General features: G+C 38.3%; 1 protein-coding gene across 2 annotated transcripts in view; it reads right to left on the minus strand.

The window, feature by feature from the left end:
* Positions 1-340: 340 nt before the first annotated feature.
* adam11 (ADAM metallopeptidase domain 11) overlaps positions 341-25,087 on the minus strand; it is a 65,585-nt gene continuing 40,838 nt past the window's right edge. The window contains exons 15-28 of one of the 2 annotated variants that reach the window (XM_017704543.2): positions 22,829-22,880; positions 22,030-22,129; positions 21,023-21,094; positions 18,414-18,506; positions 16,935-17,015; positions 15,830-15,880; positions 15,627-15,690; positions 14,284-14,389; positions 13,223-13,342; positions 11,076-11,244; positions 8,544-8,658; positions 5,958-6,048; positions 5,297-5,314; positions 341-2,023 (exon numbers count right to left, since the gene is read on the minus strand). In XM_017704543.2, the coding sequence (XP_017560032.1) occupies positions 2,008-2,023; positions 5,297-5,314; positions 5,958-6,048; positions 8,544-8,658; positions 11,076-11,244; positions 13,223-13,342; positions 14,284-14,389; positions 15,627-15,690; positions 15,830-15,880; positions 16,935-17,015; positions 18,414-18,506; positions 21,023-21,094; positions 22,030-22,129; positions 22,829-22,880 (1,148 nt within the window). In that variant the 3' untranslated portion in view covers positions 341-2,007. Of the gene's footprint in view, positions 2,024-4,988; positions 5,315-5,957; positions 6,049-8,543; positions 8,659-11,075; positions 11,245-13,222; positions 13,343-14,283; positions 14,390-15,626; positions 15,691-15,829; positions 15,881-16,934; positions 17,016-18,413; positions 18,507-21,022; positions 21,095-22,029; positions 22,130-22,828; positions 22,881-25,087 lie in introns of those variants that run through there. The other variant, XM_017704542.2, reaches the window with a different exon arrangement.

The following is a 25,087-nucleotide window of genomic DNA, read 5'->3' on the forward strand; positions in this document are numbered from 1 at the left end:
GTCTAATAAAGTCTCATATTTGAAACCCGATAACCAAAGATAATTAATCAGTAGTTTAGTATTTTTGTGACAACAAATTCCGAAAAACAAGAAATGACATTGTTATTTAATGACATTTACATCTTTTCTTTACTAAGTTCTAGGGGGCAGTCGTTGGCTGGAAATTAGGGAACCAGCCTTGCGACTGGAAGGTTGCCGGTTCGATCCCCTGAGCTGACAGTACATGACTGAGATGTCCTTGAGAAAGGCACCTAACCCCTAACTGCTCCCTGGGCACTGCGGATAGGGCTGCCCACCGCTCCAGGCAAGTGTGCTCACTGCCCCCCTAGTATGTGTCTTCACTAGTGTGTATGTGGTGTCTCACTGCATGGGTGGGTTAAATGTGGAGGTGAAATTTTCTCATTGTGAGACTAATAAGGGTCACTTAATCTTAACTTTATACTGTTCCCAAAATAACTGAATAAAAGATTGGTTTGGTGTCTAATTTATAGCATTTCGGTCTACATTGTATAAGTTATATTAATAGTAATAAATAAAAGATTAACTTTATAATGAATTACTATTATGACAAGTGGCCCCAAACATTTTGGAGATGAGGTTTAGCTCCAACAACGATGCGATATAAACATATAGGACGTGTGGGTTCACTGGTGGTTTTGGATGGTAAGTATAAAGGCTATTTTTTTGTGTTGTAGACATCACAACCCCCTGTTCCCATCACCACCACCGTAAAAAAACCTGAGTCTGAGTTTCTCTACAATGAACCATTTCACAGCAAACCACTCTGAAGGACTCTGTTTATATCTTAACAATGTAACTGTGCAGAGATTTTGAATGATCTGATCACATCTCTATCTGCATGGACTGCTCACAAAGATGAGGTGGAGAAAGAATCTGCTTTCGTATCTGCTCTGATGATGCAGTTGGTCCTTTGTTGATGTCAGGGACACATCAACTCTTCAGCGTTCACATTACAAAGGCTAAAAGGTGGTTTGAGACATATGAAGCCACATTCACACCTGTACTTGATGGCGCCCACTTATAATCGGATCACCCCAGAGGTATATTAATGCACCTCAGCTCTTCTAAGCAGAGAGATAATCAGGATTTGTATCAGAGCTTTTTGTAATAGCAGTAATAGCTGCTGAGAAACAAAGCGAGTCTCCCTAAAACCACATTTGTCGTTCTCCACCTCTGTTAGATATACAATCATGTGCAAAAGCTAGAACACCCCCAGCCAAATTACAACAAACTCATAAACTCAACAAAATGTCATTTTTCTAGGGGCGCCTAAACTTTTGCACAGTAGTTCAAAGCAAGGTGATGTCGCAGCTTTCTGTTTTTTTTGTAACGTCAGCATATATGGCAGTACGACAGGGAAATTGCAGATGCTAAATCCCTATAATTTCATTGTTTCATGATCATTTCAGTCGTGCTACAGTACCTAGAGGTGCAGGCTATGAACTTGGCTATCCAGCAATGCTGAAAGAGAAGCTTCTTAACCTTTCAACCAAAAAAACTATGATTAGACAACAAAAAGTACTCCTGATCTGTCCTAACGGTATGACCTTTCAAATGCATCTAAAATAAAGATTTATTAATGCACTTGAATGGGATTTTTAGCCTTTAGCTTTTTTGTCCAAACTCGCTATGAAAGACAACAGCAGCTATGAAAGAACGCATTTCTGGGCGGAGCATCAATTTAGAAGGTCCAGTTTTGATGCTGGACAGCTGTCAAAGACTTGGATGGGCCTAGCTGGATCGGCTAGATCAGCATCTTTCCAACACAGTCTGGACAATAATCTGGAATGCTCTTCCTACCAGGCGGACTATAGGCAAGAGGTGAAAGACAGGAGACAGGAAACCGTAAGAGTGAGGGTTCGTGGAGGTTGTAGTTTTCTGAGTGAGTGGAAGACGTTTTCTTTTCCCCCCCTTTCCTCCCTTCTGCTCAAAATGAAAAGAACACAGTGTAGGTAAAGAGGACAGGACAGTGGATGGACAGACTTCTTATCCTCCTCCAGATCTGAGGAAGAGAAGCACAGAAAAGAAAAGGAAAGAGAAGGCGGTGAAAACGGTGAACAATCAAGCATTAAGAACATTTAACAGTTCACTCCAGGCAGGACTGTCCTTTATTCACCACGTAATCTGGCCTATCAAAAATATCCAACTTCAAATTTAAAAATGAGCATTTTTTTAAACAGAGTATAAAAAGAAGCTCACACAAACAAAAGCAATGTTAGCAGCTGAGCAAAACGCATGGCAATGATGACAGGTTTGAAGATGAAAACTGGGATTAAGGTTATGAAGAATGTGGCTTAGATCAGAGTGTTGGGCGAGTTACTTACTGCGTGTTGTAAAAACACCTGAACACACTGAATTTGGGGGGAAAATCGGGCTGGGACCCCTTAACGATTTACTGACAATTATTGTTAACGGCCATGAATTCGACACTCAGAATTTAAGAATTTTAAGATTCTTTTCCCCCCCGTTTTGTATGAATGAGTGCTGTGACCTGAAACTCCAGTCCTGGAGCCGGATACACAAAAGCTTTCCTAAGAAAACACTTAGAAAGCATCTTAAGAAAAACTAAGAAGTTATAAGAATTCTCATAACAAAAAATTCTCAAATATGATCTTAAAAGGTCTTAATTACTTTCAAGTAGGATTAATGCCATGTCTTGTAGATCAGGTCACAGATTACAATTACATTTCACAGATCAACAGATACTATACCACTATTAACTGTTGTGGTCTTGGTAACATGGCAACGAGTCAGAGATCAGTTTAGAGATCTTTGAGTCGAGCAGAAATCCTCCATTCTCCTCTATTACTCTGCGTCAGAATTCATACAATTATTCTGACAGTTGGGGAAAAAAACTTGAATGTTAGCTTACAAATTACAAGATCATGGCTGTAGTCCAAAATATGTAGGTTCAGTGCTCCTTTTACTCTGGGTATACCATTTCAGGCAAAAATGGCTAAACAGTTGAAAGAATGAAAAAGAGCAGACGTGATATTAAGTCCTGAAACATACTTCACGCAAAGACACTAATGTAGATGCTTCAAGCTATGCAGATGGGGTTTTGCGCAGTTGTGTTGAAAAAGCAAGGGGGCGCTATAACGAGAGCCAAACCTGACCAAGCGGTACTTTCTCAACTGCCATAGCAGACGGGCAGTTGAGTCTCACACAAAGTTGGCTTACATAAACATAAAAATATACATTATCACAAGCAGCTCACTCACTTCTATTGTCCACATTTAGCTGATGGAATAACAGTAGAGCCCTCTCTGATTTGTCCTCTACCCCCCCCTTCAGTACTGAACTGCCACAGCAAGATAATACGGTGAGTTTGTACAGAAGGGCCGAGCGTTTACAGCGCATTGAACAAGCGCGGTCATTTACCTTTGCCTCCCTGCGTGAAGTATGTTTCAGGCCTAACACACTGAAACATTTGCTCCAATGGGCTTCTTTGTAAAATATTTGTGCGATAAAGATGACGATAAAATGGAACCATCGAGCAGGAACAGCAACAGTGTTACCATTTTTATTTAGCCAACTTAAAGACTTTGGTTAACAGCCCATGCTGCTAAAACCACACAGCAGACTTACAGCTGAAACTACAAAGCGGCGCTGTGGGAGTTCCGAGTCTCTGCTTCAGTCTGGACCTCGGCGCATTAAAAGGAGTGAGCTCTGACATGAAAGGTGGCTTTAGTGTTAATATACACATTGCTTAGATGTGTTTTTTATTGGGTGCACAATGTAAACTCATGTGAAAAAGCCTCAAGGCTTGCCATCTCCATCTTGCACAAAGAGAAACTATCCTGGATATCATCACTGTCCAAAGAAAATCATGTACCATGTATCTCCATTTCTGTCGATTTTAGTTTTTCACATCACTTATTTATATATATTATATATTGTATATTATATTAATTTACATTGAAGGGTAAGAGTGTTTGTGCCTTCTCCTGTAAAGTTACTATTTATACTTGTTTTCTTTAGACAGCAACATTATACCGAATGTATTACTGTAAAATACCTGTTGTTTAAATAACAGAAGTATTGATATTAATCGGTAATTCCTTCCCGATTTATCAACGTTTCTATTTTTATTGTCCCAGCCCTAAAAAATAACATGCATTTGGACCAAAATGGGTTTATAACAGGATGAGTATTAAGAATTATGTGCGACAACTGTTGTAGGATGTGGGAGTTTAGGGATTTTACTGCTTTATAATGAAATGAAATGATTCTGTTCTGCAAATGAAACCCCTGTTAAAGGAATACTCCAGTCCTGTAGGATACGGCCCATTAGTTACACAATCATTTCAACGTGTTTCCCTTAAATTAGAAAAGAACAGAAAGCCTCTGCTCTGCACTCATTTCAGGATTCAACACGGAGTAAAATGCTTACATTTGCTTTATTTTCATCAAATAAAAGCCAAAAGTGTTGATTTTGTGCATCAGCATTTAAACAGGCTATCAACACAATGCTGTGCAAAACAACAAGCAGCTAACCGGCCCACTTATACAATAGAAGAGCATTTATTTTGTTTGCTTTGAGAAGTTCAAACTAGGGAAAAGTCTGTGCTGTAAAGATTGTGGTGTTGGTTGAAACTGAAATGCAGTGAAAAGAAGCTGCACACTCAGAACTACTGATGGGAATCAGCTCTTTTCAGTGAGTCAAATCAATTTGCTCAGCTCACAAATAAGAACAAACTATCGCCTCCAACGACTCTTCCTTCAGAAAATTAGCAGCTTGTTTTAATAAAAAAAATCACATCATGAAAAACTGTTTCAATAAATGTGACACAATAGACACTGAATGACTGAAAATGCTCCTCATCGTGTTCAGGTCATCCTTAAGGCCTTGGATGATCTGACTGCTGATTTAAACATCCTCTGACTGAAAGGAGGAATAAAAAAAGACGGCTGCCCCCCCCCCCCCCCCCCCCCCACCCCCCCACAAGTCAGGAGCTCACTGGCAGAAACCTCATCACAGAGCCTTGCACTTACAATAGTAGCCACTGAGCATTAATTACATTATTCACACTGACAAATATTCTGCAACTGACCATTGGCTTCTATTACGTGTCAATTTCTTGTCAACAGGCTTTCCGTTCTTTTCTAAGCTCTCAGGAAAAAGCACAAGAGTGTATGATGTAATCAACTACATGATTAAGATGTGGCAGATTGAAAAACACTGGAATATTCCTTTAAACTGAGGGTGATGGGGGTTAAAATTCCTCGCAATTGGAGGTGACGTCACATCATGGATTGCTCTGCAGAGTCATACCTTCCTCTCCGGATATTTCTGCAATGGACATATTAGAGAGACAGAGAGGGAAACAGAAAAAGAAAGAGCGTAAATATTACATAATCAATATTTCATATTTATGACTTGTAAAGAGGAATTACTCCCAGTGGTTTGGTGTGAAAAGCTCCATTCTAGAGAAACTTGCTGAGAATTGTTCACAGTGGTGGTGATGGGAACCAGACATCTGAAGAATTTAGTGCCTCTAAAAGCCCCTCAAAAAAAGTCATTATATGAAGGAATGCGTATGCGTATTATATGTTAGGAATGCGCTGCCTCATGTCTGATGCTGTTTATGGTCATTTTGTGATGAGGTGGCCTTAAACACATTCTTTAAAAAAAATTGTTTATTTTCCAGATTTATCACCATTTTATTATTATCAACATTTACATAAAAACTCAGACAACACATGTAGGTTCACTGGTGGCTTTGGATAGTGAACAGAATGGCTATATTTGTACTGTAGATGAGGTGACCCCTGGTTCCTATCAGCACCACTGTAAAGTCTCTACATTATACCATTTCACTCTACTTTCACTCTAAATGATTCTGTTCATATCAACCTGTATATCTATTTATATCAACCCTAAATTATGCAGAAATTTGGAATTGATAGAAAAAGTCCCCTTAAAGCTTTCTTACTTGAATCCCCAGCCAGTGCCCCCCAGCACTATAGCTGCCAGCAGAATGGCTCCTGCCAAAGAGCCAATGATTATATTTGTGCCACTGGGTCCTGCAAAGAGAGAGAGAGAGAGAGAGAGAGAGAGAGAGAGAGAAGAAACAGAACAAAACCCTGTGTGTCCAAAACGATACATTTACAGGAGGAGGATAAAACATTCTTAAATTTTATTTAATTCTTTATCTAAATGACTTTGGAGCATTTCTTTTGGTCTGAAATTCTATCACTGATTAAAGAGTAGGCGATATTTTCAAATTATGCAAATAATTAATATGTATAAACACACACAGTGATACAGTGAGGTCCAAAATTCTGAAACCACATTGAAAATCTGGGAATGCACACACACACACACACACACACACACACACACACACACACACACACACACACACACACACACTTTCTAAGCCGCTTCTCCCTCAGGGTCGTGGGGGGGTGCTGGAGCCTATCCCAGCGGTCATTGGGCAGAAGGCAGGATACACCCTGGACAGGTACGCCAGTCCATCGCAGGGCAGACAGACAGACACATTCACACACACACACACACCTATGGGAAATGTAGCATGTCCAATTGGCCTAACTGCATGTCTTTAGACTGTGGGAGGAAACTGGAGAACCCTGAGGAAACCCACTCAGACACAGGGAGAACATGCAAACTCCACACAGAGAGGACCCTGGACACCTTTGTGTGTGGAGTTTGCATGTTCTCCCCGTGCCTGCGTGGGTGGAGATCTGGGAATGTTTTCATTTAATCCTGAAAATAAACAACAGACCATTTTTGAATTTTCAAAAAACTCAAAAGACAACATTCGACAAATATAATGAAATATTCCAGTTCTGTACTATATTTCTGGGTGAATAAAAATAAATACTAGGTCACTAATGTAAGCAAATCTGTGATATTGAACATGTTAAGGCCTTTGTACATAAAAGTCAGATTCGTTCTACTAAAGCTTTTTCCTGCTGTGTAAACGTAGCCTAACAGTGACAGAAGCCTCTGATGAGTAGATCAGATCAGTATGAAAGCGTCTCAAATCGGAATTGAAAATATCAGATTCAATGCGTTTTTTGCCGTTCACACTGCCACACAAATTACAAATCTATGTCTCATATGAGGAAAAAGATCGGATTTGGGCCACTTTTACCTGCTGTGTAAACGTAGCCTTAGTGATCAGAGTCTATGAAACATTTACATTTAAAGCATTTGGCTGACACTCTTATCCAGAGCGACTTACAGTTTGATCATTTTTTACATAGGTAGGCCAAGGTGGTGTTAGGAGTCTTGCCCAAGGACTCTTATCGGTATAGTGTAGGGTGTTTGCCCAGGTGGGGATTGAACCCCAGTCTACAGTGTAGAAGGCAGAGGTGTTATCCACTACACTAAACAACCACTGGAAACACTGAAATACTATGAAATTCTGAAATTCATGAAAACATTTCAAGAATTCTACTTTTCACTCATTGTTATGCTTATAATATTAAGCATTATATTAATAATTTGTAATAAAACACTTTGTAATAAATTAGAGATGAACGCAAAATGTAAGCATTTTCTCTAGTGGTATCTAGTGGTCCCCACTGTGTGTATCAGTGTTCTGTACAATATTCTTCCAGCAAGTACAACCTGGGCCTCCTCTTTGACAGCTGGGTAAAAGGTTTTTAAATCACTGATATACTGATATTTTTTTTATTGATTGGCTTTTAAACCAACTTTTCTCACCAGTTTAACTGTGCTAGCTAGTTCTCCCCAATGACACAATGCTACCACACAGGGAAACGAAGGTAAGTACGTGCTTCCTCTGAGATACACAAAGCGTCATTGTATCTTTCCAAACTGCCATCAATGAACAGCTCAACAGACTTTGAGGAGAACATTAACTCCAACTTTGTTAAGTCAGCAGACGCCTGCAGAAGTTTGCATGGGAGTAAAGAGGGAGGGTCGTCTTAACCCCCTGGAGAGACTGAGGACAAATACGCTCTCTAGGACTCCGGCTCATCTGTAATTACAGTCAACCATCCCTTATCCTTATTTTATCTGGGTCAGAAGTGCCTCATGCCTCCTTCAATCTAATGCTATTTTTACTAGCTATTAGCCTACATTGTTAATGATTTTTATCTATTACTGAGAAAAAACACTGCTTGTTCCGGCTACTACATAGAATTTGTCTTTTTTTCTCTAGCTAATACTAAAGTTACCTCATTCATTTAGCTTTTATAGCTTTTATTCCAAATATCAACAGAGCTTTCATTTAGTCTGTGCACATATTAAAATAAATACACAAACTGCTTAGTTTTGGGCCAGATTCCACCTGCAAAAGGAAACAAAAGTTCTGTTTTTCGCCTTGTGACACACATTTGTGCATGTTTACACATAACAGTGCATCCGAAACCACATTAGCAGAGCTATGGTGTCTCGAAAGCATCTCACCACAAATATGATTCTCAAAAAGAATAGTAGAGAGAGCAACACACTGAACACTCTCTCTACCAGTTAAGAGCGTGGTTTTTGGGTAGCTGAGCCCAGAACTCCAAACCCGGTGGCAAACCTTTGTATTTCTCTGGTCCCTCTGGAAGCTGGGGGTCAGGGATGGGGTCATACACACTACAGTCCTTCCCTGTGTAGTCTGTGTCACAGATACACTTCACCTCGTTGCTGCACGTCTGAGAGAAACAAGAAACATCAACACTAAAACAAGCAACTGACATGATGCAATAAATGTCCCGCATTTCTAATACATCCAGGCTAATATGCTACAAATAATTTTCAAAATGAATGTTTTAAATCAGTCATTATAAGGCCATAACAATGTCTGATAAAATATTAATAAGTACATACAACATTTAAATGACAGAGCACATGGAGCGCAGTCACAAATAACATCAGCTGTGATTCATTTGCAGACATGAGTCAAAGGCAAGTAAGTAAATCATCACAACTGTGAGGCTATTTTATCATAAACACACAACCTCAAGTGTTCTTTTATGCAACAAACAAAAAAGTAAAGCAAAGAAGCCCCAAATATTGTATCACATGGTCTAATATCACCACTTCCTTCAGCCAAAGAAAAGCAGCAGTTTTTTCCCCAGATCTCAATATAAGGTTCAGCTCAGATTTCTCAATATCTGTCACATTAACCCTTAAAGTTCTTTTGTTCCGGTCAGTCTATAAAACGTTTCACAGTCCATCTTGTTTGCTGAACTGTATTCTGTTCATTTCTGGATAATTCCACTTTAGTTGAATTAGACCTTATTCTGAATATTGATTGTATTAGAGTTTAATTCTAACTTATCTTTTAAAATTTTCTTTTAATTACAATTTTATTCTGAACATTAGCTTTATGAACTTTATTCGCGAGTATACTTTTACTATAACTTTATTGTGAACATTATTTTTGTTACAATGTTATTCTTAATATTACTTTTATTACAATTTTATTCTGGATGTTAAATTTTACTAGACCATCTATCAAGATATTAATTTATTCCATCACAGCTGCTGATCGAAAAGCTTGTTCAGGAACAGAATCTGACCAAATCAGCTGCAGGTCAAATATTATAGAATATTATAGTATACAGAGAAACAGGTGGACTACAGCCTATAATTGAAGAACTACAAAGTGCACCTATAATGTCAGTGAAGCTGATAAAATGGCAATGAGTGTAGATCCAAAGACTTGTACTTAATAAATCGGTCAGTCGACATCAATAGACAGAGAGTTCAATATGATTTTCAATATTTTATACTTTAAAAGGTCTTCAATCTATAGAACTCTTGTTATGTACTACCTAGATGGATTTGGCTCAGATAAATAAAAGTTCTCCAACAGAACTTTTTCAGTGCTGCTGTGTCACCATCGAATAACAAATTTTAAAAATAACAACCCCTAGAATTGATTAAAAAAACATATAAATCAATTTATGTCATTTAATGAGCACAACAAACACTTTCACTCCATCCATTATTGCCTAATGTTGCATTTCTAATCAAATCTCATACTGATTCCTTGAGGTCACTATATTAAGTGATGGCTTCACTGCTCTGTATGGGGAAAAGAAACAATCTAATTATTGTTAAATGCTGTAAACTACTTTGTACCACTAGGCTGTGCTATTGCATGCAGAAAAAAGCCCCATATGTGGGAGTCTGAATACAGTCAGTGGTGAATTCTGGGTAAAGTGGTGCTAAAATGTGAGAATTCTCTTTTTATTATAAATTTTAATCTGAAAATTTGTTTCATTTGAACGTTGAGATTATACTTTTACTATAACTTTATTGTGAATATTAATTTTATTAGACCTTCTATTTAAATATTCATTTATTTGACCCATTATAAATTACTTCTAGGCAATATTTGCATTAGAACTGTATTGTAGATTATAATTAATATGATTAAACTTTATTCTGGATATTACTTTAATCAGAACTTTATTCTAGAGATTATTTTTGTTATAACTTCATTTTGGTTATTAATTTTAATAGTTTTATAATCTTTTAGATATTAATTTTATTTGAACTTTTTTCTGGATATTACGTTTCTAGAACCTCATTCTGGATATTAATTTTATCAGAACTTAATGCAAACAAAATCCTTATTATAATTTATTTTTGGACAATACATTTATTAGAACTTTACAGCAGCTTATAATTTTATTTAACTTTTATTTAACTGGTTATTAGTTTTATTAGAATTTTATTTTAGACATAACTTTAATCCAAATACTTATTTTATTACCATTTTAATTTAATTTAAACCTTATTGTGGATAGCAATTTCATTAGAACCTAATTCCATCATTTTATTACTGCTCATGTTTGGACAATACGTTTATTATAACCTAATTGTAGATCATGACTTTATTACATTTTATTCTAGATATTAATTTTACTATATGATCATTGTTTTTTTTTTATTTATTAGAACTTCATTCTTGAGGTTCTACAGCTTTCCTGGTCACTCTACAGCGCTGCTCATCACTCTGGACACATCTCACGTCCCATTTTTATACCTTCCTGGATATAGTTTGAAGTGTGTGTTGAGTATTAGCATCATATTAGAAATATGATTTTGATCAGCTCACCCCGTGGTCAGAGCAGATGCGTGAAGATGATGACCCTGGGCATGAGGAGAGGTTAAAAGTCATGACAGGTAGGCAGCGGTGGTCCAGACACATCATGTTGGGACCACACGGAGTGCCATCTTCTACATAACCCAAATCTGTGCCGTCCTCCAAAACTGCATGACCTCCTCTGCAGAAACACGCAACACACAAACACACAAAGAGGGCAGAGTCCATCATTTGGAAAGTCAAACTAGACCAAATTTAAGGGTTTTACATCCTTTACATCCTGCAATTTTTGTTTTTCCCCCAAAACTCAGATGATAAAAACTGCACTTACCACGGATGTGTGGTATTGTCACCAAGTTTCTTTGTAAGATGATGTAATAAAATACTGACATATTAATTTGAAAAGTTGTTGACTTTATTTTGGGTAAATTGTTATATTTTTCCAGTAATAAAAAAATCCTTAGAATAATCAAATCTATTGTTAGATAACTGAATGACTAAAAAGAATCGGCAGAAAAATAAATAAGTAAATAAATAAATAAAATTATTGTTAGGTATTATTTGCAATTTTTATTACATAATGATACAATGTATGTTTTAAGCACCCCACAACTCTTATTTACAACTCTTTATTTAAAGTCGGAAAGCTGTGCAAAATGTAAATAAATACAGAATGCAATGATGTGCAAATCATGTAAAGCCTATATTTAATTATATCAAAAATAGTATAAAAGACAACATACCAAATGTTGAAACAGACATTTTACTGTTTTCTGGGAAAGATACATATTTGATGCCAGCAACAAGTTTCACAAAGCTGGGATGGGGGCATGTGTTGCTCTCTCTGGATGCTGGAGATAGAAATGAATGACCGTATTCTCTCTGTGGACATGATGTGATTTTCCTGTGCAGGTTCTGCACTATTAACGTGTTCATACAATGAAACTAATGTCCAGTCATATAACTATAACAAAATGCACTGCTCAGTCTTTCTTTAGGGTCAAATTTCAGCAAATGCAGCACTGACCCATCAGGCAAATGCAACTGTCCATTGTCAGTGTACAACTTCTTACACAGTTCCACCTGGACAGCATGGACAGAAAGTTACTAATGGCTGTGTCTGGGCTTTCCATTCTGTAGGATACAAAACTTAATAAATACAAAGACAAAAGTGAAAGGAATACTGAGAAAGTATTTGACACTGTCACTGCTCCTAGTCAGTCAACAGACTGCACAGTATCACAATTACAGCAGGCCAACTTATTTGTTGTTGTTCTTAGTTGTGTGCCAATATATAGGATATAATATAAAGTGCTTTGTATATTTATGAGAGTAGCCTACTTGAATAGAGAGTTCACTCAACATGTATTTTTGATTGACAAGTTCATTCAAGTCCAGCATTGTAGGCAGACACTCCCCTCAAGCGGTGAGCCCCTGGCAAAGGAAGCAGATAGAGCATTCTGCTCTGTGCACAGTGGACACGTACCGACACGTCCCTCTGTCTGTTTGCATGGAACCTAATAAACTATTAATATTCTGACTAATAGCTCAATCGCAATAGAATACGTCCATGTAAACACTTCAATCGGAACAGTCTATTCTTGTTGAGGCCATTCGGAATACAATTTCTATCTGACTGAACGAGGTAGGTAAATCTGTAAATAATCTGTTAAATAGAAGAATAATAACTGTGTAAATGCCTGAATCTGTTTACATTCCCAATCAGAAAGCTTAAGTCCGTTCTGCATGTTTGTCGCGTCACAGTGAAAGTTTATAATATTCAACATTGTGGGAGCAGAAACTGGTCTGTAAAGGTGAAGAAGTTTATGCCCTGATCTTCAAAAGACGGCGGTGGGATGGACGTCCAGCTTATGTGTCTCAGAACATGACATCTTCCTCTCTGCCTTCTTTTATAAGTACATGAGGTACACATTTTACTGAGTCTGCATTATTTCCGATCAGATTACTTGGAGCGTACATGTAAACGAAGATTTCCATCAGATTGTTGAACAGAGTGAGCATAAACACCTCAGTCTGAATCTGTGAAGGTAATGTATTCAATCAGATTGGCAAAAATCTTTGCATGTAAACAGACAGTGTTTCACATCTACTGTTTGTACTAGCATCTACCTTTCTTTCAGATTTACACTCGCACTTACCGGCAGTCCAGGTACTTGTTCTGATGGTAGATTGTGAGGCTTGTAACTTCTCCTTGCAGATCTCCGTACCGCGGCTTCATCGTCATATTCGTACACAGCAGAAAACCACACAGAACATCCCTGAGACAGACAGAAGAGAGAGAGAGAGAGGAAAATGTGTCAGAAAAAGAAGTAACAATCAAACAAGAACAAAGAACAACACTGCATGGCAATATCAGTTCAGTATGAAAGGCATTCTCCAGTATGGAGTGCATGTGTCTTTGTTCCTTTCTCTGCCTGGTACAGCGTGACTTTATGTTGCTTTCACAGACTCGTCAAATCCTATTTCCCACTTGCAAAGTTATAATTACAAAGTCTTTGTGCTCAAGTGCTTTGTATTCAGAAACATGGAGAATCTGCTAGTCAAGGTCCTCCTGTAAACAAATCACTAGTGGTCTTTAGGACACAGTGTCCATGACTTCCAAAAAGTTGATTTGTCAGACCACAGGACTGCTTCCCTCAGTTCATTTCAAATGAGCTCTGGCCCTGAGAAGGTGGCAGCATTTCTGGATCCTGTTTATATTTGGTTTCTTCTTTGTGTTTTAGAGTTTTAACTTACAATTTTGGATGCAGTGATGAACTGTTTTCACAGGCAGTGGTTTTCAGAAGTGTTTCTGAGTCCATGCAGTGATTTCCACTGCAGAATCATGTCTGTTTTTGATGCAGTGCCGTCTGAAGGCCCAAAGATCATGGCCAGCAAATACTGGTTTTTGGCCTTGTCCCTTGCACACAGAGATTTCTCCAGATTCTCTGAATCTTTTAATTATGTAGATGATGAAAAGCGAAGGTTTTTGCTATTTTAAATTGAGAAACATCATTCTTGAATTGTTGTACTATTTGCTGGTGCAGTCTTTCACAGAGTGATGAAGCCCTCCTCATCTTTACTTCTGAAAGACTCAGCATCTGCTGAATGTAACTGCTGTACCGTTTAAGATGGAACAGGCAAACTGAATAACTTCAGCTTCAGACCCACAAGAGTACATAACGCTCTTGCAGTGTGTATGGAGTGAGAGGTTACTCACTGTTTGTTGCACTGGACCCAGCCCTGTCCACCAGGGTCCCGCCCACAGTTCCCCTTCTCCGTCCCCTCAGTGTTCAGCTTCTCATAGCAGATACGATCAGCTGCATCTAAAAACAAAAAACACATAAGCTCCTGATCTCCTTGTTGGTATTTTCGGTGATGTGATGTGTTAGCCACTGTAAATACTTACTGATAATACTCATTCATCTAATAAACACCATCATGTTTAGTTACAGAAAAAACAAAGCGTCTTATATCTTATAATTCATTGTAATTTAAAAGTTAATAGCAGCTGGTGCAGATTTCTGAAGTTTTTGGAGAAAAAGAGTAGCTGAAACATGAGATCATTTACAGCTAAACACTCCTTAGATGTAAATTGAATTAATACTTTCAACTAGCATTCTGAACTTGGGCCAAGCAACTGGCCTGACCTCTGAGGATCGGAGAGCTATTTGAAAATTAAAGAAACTTTGAAGGAATTCATGTAAAAATGCTAATGCTGATACTAATATGGCACACTATTAGCGCCAAAGACCTTATAAGATATGCTGCAAAAAGCTTGACTGTTGCTTATTCTAGGTGCTTATGTGCATTCTGTCTACAAGATTACACACAGTTATTTTTCATATCTTCTTACTACGCTGAAGGGATCCACAATTGAAAGGGTCACTCAATACATGTACCATGGCAGGGTACCATGGCTGGATGAAAAAAATATTCATAATATCATATAATATATCAGTAAACTAGTTAAACTAGAAAAAGTGCACTTCCTGAAGAAAACGCTTAGTGATTGCATATCTTAAGCTTGGAGGATGTTGACAGGTGGTTGCTATGGTATCCCAGGTGGTTGCTAGGTAGTTGCTATGGTATCCCAAATTGTTGCTAAGGTGTTGCTAGGTGGGTACTATGATATCTCACATGGTTAATAAGGTGTTAGTAATAGACTAACTAGTAATAAACTTGTGTACACCATTCATTTATTTTCTCATGCATTGTCTCAATAATGTTTTTGGTTGTTGTTTTTTTTTAATAATGCTTGGCCACACTATAAAGTAGGGTCACCCTCAATGTACTCCGAGTATAAATAAAAGGTGATTAATTGAATGATTATCATACTTTTGCTAGCTAGCTACAACAGGCCAAGCTGTTTCTGTTGAAGCCAAGACCTTCTAAGCTATGCTTTCTCGAGCTGCTCCACATACTTGATCTATTACACTAGACTTTGTTTAGAGTTTATAAGGACTTGGTTTCTAGGAGTGGAGTTTTGAGATCTACTGATCTCACTGAAATCTACTTTTGTAATAAAAACTAAATGCATTTTTTGATGATTTGATTACTTACTGTGCCCCCACAGCGCTTGACATTGGGCATCTCTGGTCTTACAGCGGCCGCCATAGCAACGACCCTGAGAGAGCGAGGCAGAGAGGCAGTGTGTTACGACAGAGCCTGTGGGACTGTTCACCACACACAAGATAACGTTATAAGCACCCTCATGAAAGTGCTAGAAAGTGCTTGTTAGTCAGTTATTTGACTGAGTGGATTACCTGTCCTGCAACGCACATGTAGCCATCCAGTTTATGAACATTAGGGGGACACTTGCAGAAAAACAAGAAAATAAGGACTGTAAATACTGTTGAATCATTTGACACACAGAATTTTCTCTGTAAAACGCTGTTAGAAAATGTTTGAATTATCAGAATCTATTTTAATTAACTTGATGAATGCACACATGTATGATATGTAACACACTCAACTGACCAGACAAGCATTAACTATTAACAAACATTTAAAGGGCCCATTTTCTACATTTTTTTGTGTATAATTTGTCCCCTGAGGTCACTTATAACTCTTACACAGGTTTAAGTACCAAAACTGTCATAATTCATTTCTACATGACCATTTCCAAGCTTTATCCCTTAGAATTAAAAAGGCTGCTTATATCACTGTACCTTTTAGACTGATACATATAAATAAGTTCTATACTGATTGGCTGCTCTGTGTTGTGCATTATAACTTCAGTGCGAAGGGGTGGAGCTAAACTGATGTAGACTACATAAGCAGATACATGTAAATGCATTGGTTTTTTGTGACATCACAAAACAGGCCGTTTTTACAGCTTAATTTCTATATATGGACTGTATATACTGGGGAGTGGATCATTTTTACATATTGTACCAAGCTTTTATTTAAAAAAGTGAGAAAAACTTGATTTTACACGATATGAACCTTTTAAAAAAGAAACATATAGAAGGTCCACCACCTAAAAGCAACCTGCAACAGTGGTCCTGTGGTCAGAAACGAACTACTGATGAAGGGACAGAGGATGACAAACACAAACTGAGTGTTTCCAGATGAGCTACAGTGTCTGACTGCACACGTCCAAAGTGTACAAACACTGCTATGCTGAAAATGGTTGACCAGATGTTATGTGGACAGTGGTGGTCCTATGGTGGTTGAGGGAAATTAACAAATCATGCAGCAGCAGATAGACTACAGTCAAAAATTGTAAGCCTACAAATTGCACCTATATGACAGGTGTTTCTGATAAAATCACCAATGAGTCTGAGTACTTTGTGTGGTGTTTCCATCATTTTATACACACTCTATGCTAAGAAAAATAAAATTAAAAATACGAATAAGGTGAGTTACCTGGCTGGAATCACCAGTACACATTTCTGGGACGTCACAGTCATTGACTGCCTCTCGACACACTACTCCTCTCTGCTCATACTGAAACACAGACATACAGAGCAAGTTATGAAGATCCATATAAACCTGGATTTACTTAATGGAATGGGTTTGGCGGAAAAAAAAAATGTACACATTTTTCCATTTAATCCAGATGTAGTCCAGCCGAGAGATGTTTGATGTCCAAATTTTAGTTTAGCACTGTAACTGCGAGGCTTATGTTGCTAACAAACACTACAAGCCAATAGTCACCCAATTCTTTTCTATCAATACACCCACAAAACTCAAACCGCATCCAGGTCTTCATTAAGGTGTACAATGAGGAGGAGGTTTTGGGTATCATTAGGGTATAATTTCTCAAACCACTCTTCCACGGACCATAAGTTGGCTGCATGATATTTTATGTTCATTGTTACGTTACATGCTGCATATTGCTGTGGGGAAAATACAGCCGCCTAATGTCAACAATGTATTCAAACAGAACACCTGTAGGAAAAAACTGGAATGAGATTACATAACAGTGATAAATAGGTCACTGCTGTGGCTATAAAAATTAACAAAACATCACCATGTAGCTGAACGCTGGCAGGAGCCATTTTAGACAACAGGTGTTGTGCTGAATTCTGACTCCCCTGCAGAATCTGACTCCCCTTATGTGCACACATGGCAAACAGGTGCCAGATTATGTTTGAGATTTGTGTTGTTTCCATTTATAAACATTTTCTTCAGTTTGAAAATTCAAGATTTACAGCTATTTATGTAAAAAAACAACAGAAATCACAGCCTTAATCTCGCAACCACAGCCCAGCACGATGTGCATGCACAGAAACGGGAGTCAAAATTCGGCACAACACCTGTTGTCTAAAAGCTGCTGCCCACAGCGTTCAGCTACGCGGTGCAGTTTGCTCAATTAAACCACATCTAAGTCTGCACCAACTTAATGAAGACATGTATGCAGTTCGCACAGGTTTGGAGAACTGTTGTGGACGTATTTACAGAAAAGATCTGGACTATTTGGACTATTGACATCTAGTGTTTGTCAACATTAACTTACTAGCTAAACTTGATTTTTCATCAAACCATTTCCTTTAAGTCTATATTTATTATATTCACCATCTGCCTCATTAGAAAACACTAGCTTGCCAGACTATCAAGTTGAGAGAGGTCTAGCATCCTCAAATGTCCAGTCAAGAGTGTCTCTGTGGTCAGAAACCAACCACTGATGAGAGACTACAGGATGTGTAACTTCTTTTTAGTGTTAATTCTTTGTTGTATTGATATTTTGTTCATGTGGAAACTTTTTGTTCAGGTTTGTGTGTTGAAAGGGCACGAACAAGTGGTATGTGTGTCTTTTCATCAGAACATCTCTCACCACAAAGCTTTCCAGGAACTGATGTAGGCTGATGTTCATACATATAGTAGATAGTCAAATGTGCTCACCCTACACCTGTTGCAGCAGAGTCCATTACTGCACATTGCATCATGGGTAAGGGTACACTTCTTGCAGCATGCTCCTCCAGCTCGGGAGCACTCCTGCAACACAAACACAGCACTTATGTTGACATTGCTGTCAGATGTAGGTAGTTATTACAGACAAGGAAAATCACGAACAGTGGAAAAAGTGACAAGTCCAGAAATCAATCCTCGTAATTGGGTCCACCAGCACCATTTTCAGCAGAAATCTTTAGCGATTTTATTCTAACATTCGGGTGCACTATGAGAATAAAACTCTGGGGTAATTACTGGGGATTTATTTCAATAACTATGCAAGTACAATAGCACAAACTGGTATTTGGACTTATTTGTTTAAAAGCTGTTGCTAACCATACCAAGGTTATCATCAATATGTATGAAATTTGGCAGATATCTTCTATATAAAAACAGAGACTGTTCTAAAAAGATTTACCCATCATTTGTGTTCTAATAGCTCCACAAATGCTTGGACCCCTATGGTTACCCCCGCACTATACATTAGCTGTCTGCTTGGGACTGATTTTTTAATCATTCAGTATGTTTTGACCCACTCCCGCCTGCAGTGCCGTATGAGGGTGAATGACATATTTCACATGCTCCATTCACAAATAAATTATTTTCTCCAAAAAAAATATAGATAGTGGTCACTTTAATTTTATTGTTAAGTAGGCAAAGCAAGAGCATTTATTTTGGTAAGCCACGCTTTGCTGCAGACAACATAGCAAAAAGTAAACAGAAACATACAGCTAAATATAAAAAGATGCAGTAGGCTACATTAATTATTATAAATAATATATAAATAATTACAAAAGAAGATACTATAAAAATACTATAAATGAAATACTATAAATAAAAATGTAGCATATTTAACAGATACTTATTAATAAACAGCATATTTAACAAACACGTAGCCTATAAATAAAAGCTCCCCAAATGAATCCTGAAAGCTGTGTGAGATTTTTTCCATGAAGGAAAAACGGACGTCATAACTGAAACTACAATCGCTTAATAATTAAACTAGAATGAACATTCCTGGATGAATTCCCACAAAGGAAAGGCATGCTGCTCACTGAAGACGGCTTTAGCTTGCTGCGTCTGTCCTCCAAAATGGGAGGAAACTGAATCTTGTGTGAATGTGGTGTGATCCTGATGTTTCAGATGTGCGAGTTTTACTCTTAAATACATGCAGGAACATCTTTCAGCTGTCGCTTCGGTGCAGTGTGTCATTAGTCACAGACCTTGTTAGCACTAGAGATCCACTTTGTGTCAAGCCCTCTGACTCTAAATCATTTGTTGTGTCTTCAAAAGGCGCCAGAAAGGACACAACAGTTGCCAGCATGCTTTTGTTGATGCGCTTGATCTTGTCATATATATATATATATATATATATAAATTATTCTCCAGCAGTATTGTTGCATTTAATTCATATTGTTGTTTTTTGAAAAAGTCTCGATGTTAGAGTCTTTGACGAGGCTGCAGTCACTTCTCATTGGCCAGAATGTAACAGCTGCACCATTTAAGGTGGAACAGGAAAATTTGAATGAGACGCTAACTATAGCTTTGTGACTTTTTAGTGTTTGACAGTTTCTCGCTGCAGATGAAACAGATCAGGAAACCAGCTGAAGTGATTAATAAGGCCATTCATGTCCAAAATATTAATGTTTGTCTTAAATCCTTCTCTTTGCATTTTCATTAGCTACTAGCTAGGTGAGACTGTTGTTTGCGTTGCTGTGTGACCAGCAGCCTGTGTGCTGATCTTTAGGGTTAAAGGCTGAATTAGCAGAAATAGGCTACATTTAATTCCAGTGTTTAAGACCATTTATTGTTAAAACTGTGTTGAACGATCAGCAGAGATTTATTTTACTGCAAAGGAGGATTATTTTATGTTTACCTAAAAATCTAATTCTGCTGTGGAGCCGCAACAGGGCAGTAAAAGAGCCGCGTGAACCACTTGTTGTCGACCCCTGGTCTAGCACATCGAAATCTGAATTCCACCGGGCCTCTGCCGCCTGTTTCAGAGATTTCGTCAGCTTGCCTTGTTGTCTGGAATGCTTGAACTATGTGACCAAACAGAAGCTGAGAGACCTCATACATATTTTCCACCACTGCAGTTGCAAAAGCACTACGCTGAGTAATACACTTGCCCCTGTATCAGTTACTAACATGACTGTATGTCCTGTGCCTATGCAGGTGCAATCAATTCCAAAAACATGGAACTGCTGTTGCCTGTCTTGCTGGTTCCTGGCTCAGATGCACTTGCAAAAAGCACCTTTGATACAAGATTGTAGCTTTGGTCTATGTAATGGATAGTAGCTGAAAGGAACGACGTCTCACTATAGTTTTCTGTGCAAATATCTGTTGTGACAGCACACCCATATTTGCTGATGGTCTCGGGCTACTGTCTACTGTCTACTAGAGATCTTTTCAGTTTTAGTGCTTCTTTGTCAATGTGCTTTGAAATAGTTGTGGGGTGAGGCAACATCTCTTTGACATCAATCACCAACATCAGAAGCAATATCAACCAAGTGCTGCGCCAGAGACAGTGCCAAATAGTCGTTTGTTTTTGGTGAACTCACCACTTGGGAACCGCAGTCACACTCTTCCCCCTGCTCTACATATCCGTTCCCACATTCTGGAGGATCCAGTAACTGCATGGATAAAAAGACATGGTAAATATCTACTACACTTTAAAACCTGACACTTTTTTTGTGGCTAGGCAGCATTAAAGGAATAGTGTGGCAAAAAAAACTCATTTACATGGTTCCACTCTTATCCTAAATGTAGTTTATCAGGCAAGACATGTTTGGTGTCTCAGGTTTTCTTCTTTGAACTAGAACTACTAATGTAGCTAACAAGTCATGGAAGCTTACACTCCAGGTCATGAGTCATCACATTTTGGCTTGATCCCAATTCCTAATACAGTGAAAATCCTGAGCGCTGAGCTGAACGTGTTTTTTTCTAGAAATTCTAAAAACTTCCATCATTGAGTAGCGAAAGTCATTCAGAAAGGTCTGATGTGAAACTGTTCATTCTAGAGAAACTTACTGACTCTGATTTCAGTGATGGTGATAGGAACCAGTGGGTTGTGATGACTAAAAACACAGATTAATTTTATTTACTATCCATAACAACCAGTGAACCTACACATGGCTTCAACATGAGCTGGTGATGTTCCAACAGTGATTATCAAGAAAAATAAGTTTTCTTTGACAGCTATTCTGCCCTGCATGCACCATGAATGGATTACAAAATACATTTTAGGCCAAAAGTGCATCTCAACCCTGTCATAAAACATTGTCTCAGACCCCAGGAAGTGTCTCCATTGCATCTTCATCTTCAACCTTCTGTGAGGGCGCTTTCAAAGGTATTAAGGTCTTCAGACATCTGGTTCCTATTACCACCACTATAAACCCAGTAAGCTTCTCTAGAATGGAGAATCTCAATGCTAAATGCTGTACATTAAATGTTATCAACATTAGCCTCCAGTGCGAAACTTCAGACACCAGACATGTACTGGCTGACTGACTATATCTGGCTAAACTGTGTAGACTTGATTGTTCTGCTAAACCCAAGTCAGACTCACCTTGTTTGGTTTGTTGAAGAGGCAGCTGCCCCCTCCCTCCTGGAGGAAGCGGACATATTCCTCTACACTGCAACGGGAGAACTTCCTTGGTAGGTAGTATCTGTAAGACATACGCAGTTTCTCAATGCAATATTTACAGATGCACTTTAAGGACACCTCTGTGTTTCTACACTCACTGTCCATTTTCTCAGCTCCACTGACCATACAGGGGGGCAACTGTGGGCACAGAAATCTACAAGGTATATGAGTAGTTCAGGCACAGCAGTGCTGCTGGACCCACTGTCCACTCTATTAGACTCTCCTACCTTGTTGGCCCACCCTGTAGATGTAAAGGCAGAGACGATAGCTCATTTATTGCTGCACGGTTTGTGTTGGTCATCCTCTAGTCCCATCATCAGTGGTCACAGGACGCTGTTGGCTGGATATTTTTGGCTGGTGGACTATTCTCAGTCGAGCAGTGACACTGAGTTGTTTAAAAACTCCAGCAGCCCTGCTGTGTCTGATCCACTCAGACCAGCACAACACACACTAATACACCACCACCACCATGTCAGTATCACTGTAGTGCTGAGAATGATTCACCACCCAAATAGTACCTGCTCTGTGTAAATACAGAGCAACAAAGATGCACAATGAAAAAATGGACAGTGATCGTAGAAATAAGGAGGTGGTTATAATGCTATGGCTGATAGGTGTATGTGCTAGAATAATGTGTGTGAAGATTGGTGTTCGAGAAAAAACAATGGATAGAAATGACTCATAAACATGCCTTGGGTCTATAAGCTTGTGCCTGACTTACCCAGTGTCCTCCATAATACAGCCAAGCCATGGGTCTGGACATCTACAATCTCCTGTTACACACAAGGGAAAGGAAACATGAGTAATCGTCCTGCTTCTGATGCCGTCCCTTCATTTCTTTACACAGAGAAAGTCTACAGAAAGTCACCTTGCATTTGTGTCATTACTTATTCCTGGACACATCAATAGTCCTTTAGTCCTTGGACACAATTTGCGGGAAGATTCAGAGCCAGAGGGCACTAACTCAGAAGAAAACCAGTTGTTAAAGGTGAATTTCGCTGGTGTTTACAAAATGTCTGCATTATTAAATCATTGGGATGAGAACTTGTTTTAGAGAGATTTGTTTTTGACTCAGATTTCTTTACAGTGGTGGTGATAGGAACCAGGGGTCGCCATGTCTATTATTTATTTTACTATTTACTATTTGTTACGTGTCCAGACTGGACAAGGAGTGTGTCTGGCAAGGTCAGTGTAGCTAGTAATTTTGTTTTGCTGGTAAGTGAGAATTTAAATTCTTTATTCTGTTTATTTCTTTCCTTTAGCGCCGTCCAGGTTGAGAATCTTTTCCTCTTTAGCAACAAGCATATTTACCATTTGGTAAATAATGTTAATAGTGTAAATAGTCATGTTTTTGGAGATCTAACCGTGATTCTAGCGTGACTGTACTTTACCCCTAGCGTGCAATAAATAAATATATATAAATAAATATATATATAAATTTTATATATATATATATATATATATATATATATATATATATATATATATATATATATATATATATATATATATATATAAAGAAGAATCCAATTCCAAACGTTACATTTTAAACCATATGTTACTGACCCCATTATCCCCTAGATCAGAGGTCATTAATAGGCAGACCGCCGTCCAAGTCCAGACCCAGACACTGTCCTATGCCAACCTGGACCTATAACTGATAAACTATAGAGAATTATTTAATTTCGACAGGGTGGTCAAATTTTAATTGGTGTAGCTTTTCTAGCATTTAGGATAGCTTTAGCGAGCCAGGAGACTTGCAGACCAATCACATGCGTTGTAAATATCACACGTGACGCTACTCAGCCAATCATATTTGTACATTACGATGAGCACTGAGACTCAAGTTAGTGACACACACAGGGACAAGGCGAAAAACAGCAGTCAGAGAAGAAAGTGAGCCAGACTATTTTACATGACGTGCTCTAAAAAGAGAAAACTGACAATAAATGTTGTTAAAATATTACTGAATTGTACTTTATTTGATTTGACATTCAGTTGTTGACTGTATAAGATCATGATATACCCACTAGGCTGCTTCAGTAAACAGTTTATGGCACTGAATCATGAAGCAAGTTAGACGTTATGATGTTCCGGACCTTTGCTTGATGATTCTCTAACTGGACCTTACTGAATTTTAATTAAAGCCCCCTGCTCTAGACTTTCCTGTGGGGTCATAACACTATCCAAATCCACCAGTCTACCTACATGTCCTTTACAGCCCGCTGCTGGTATTCTAAACTTAAATAGATTTTGAAAATACCTTTTAGATCAAAATCTTCTCAAAACTATCATAAAACAATGTCTCAGATGTCAGTCACCCATTTCACGTAACAACCTTTTTGTTCATCTTGGCATTAAACACTACAAATAGGTATGTAACAATGAGTACACAATTGCCTGATGACAATGAGATGATAACTATTTAAGATGGCTGGAATCATTTTTTCAGTTAGTTTTCATAATTATACAATGCAAATAAAGAAAGCAGTAACTTCATCTTATTATTAACAGTGTGTGCACACTATTAATTCAACAACACCATCGGTATCAGCTATTACACAGATCAGGCATAACATTATGACCACCTCTTTGTTTCTACGCTCACTGTCCATTTTATCAGCTCCACTTACTGTATAGCTGCACTTTGTAGGTCTACAGTTACAGACTGTAGTCCATCTGTTTCTCTGATACTTTGTTAGTGTTCTTCAGTGGTCAGGACCCCCATGGACCCTCACAGAGCAGGTACTATTTGGGTAGTTCTGAGCACTGCAGTAACACTGACGTGGTGGTGGTGTGTTAGTGTGTGTTACGCTGGTCTGAGTGGATCAGACACAGCAGTGCTGCTGGAGTTTTTAAACACCTCAGTGTCACTGCTGGACTGAAAACAGTGTACCAAGCAAAAATATCTAGCCAACAGCGTCCTGTGGGCAGCATCCTGTGACCACTGATGAAGGACTAGAGGATGACCAACACAAAC

This window comes from Pygocentrus nattereri, chromosome 13 (genome assembly GCF_015220715.1).
Source record: "Pygocentrus nattereri isolate fPygNat1 chromosome 13, fPygNat1.pri, whole genome shotgun sequence".
NCBI classification, from domain to species: Eukaryota; Metazoa; Chordata; class Actinopteri; order Characiformes; family Serrasalmidae; genus Pygocentrus; species Pygocentrus nattereri.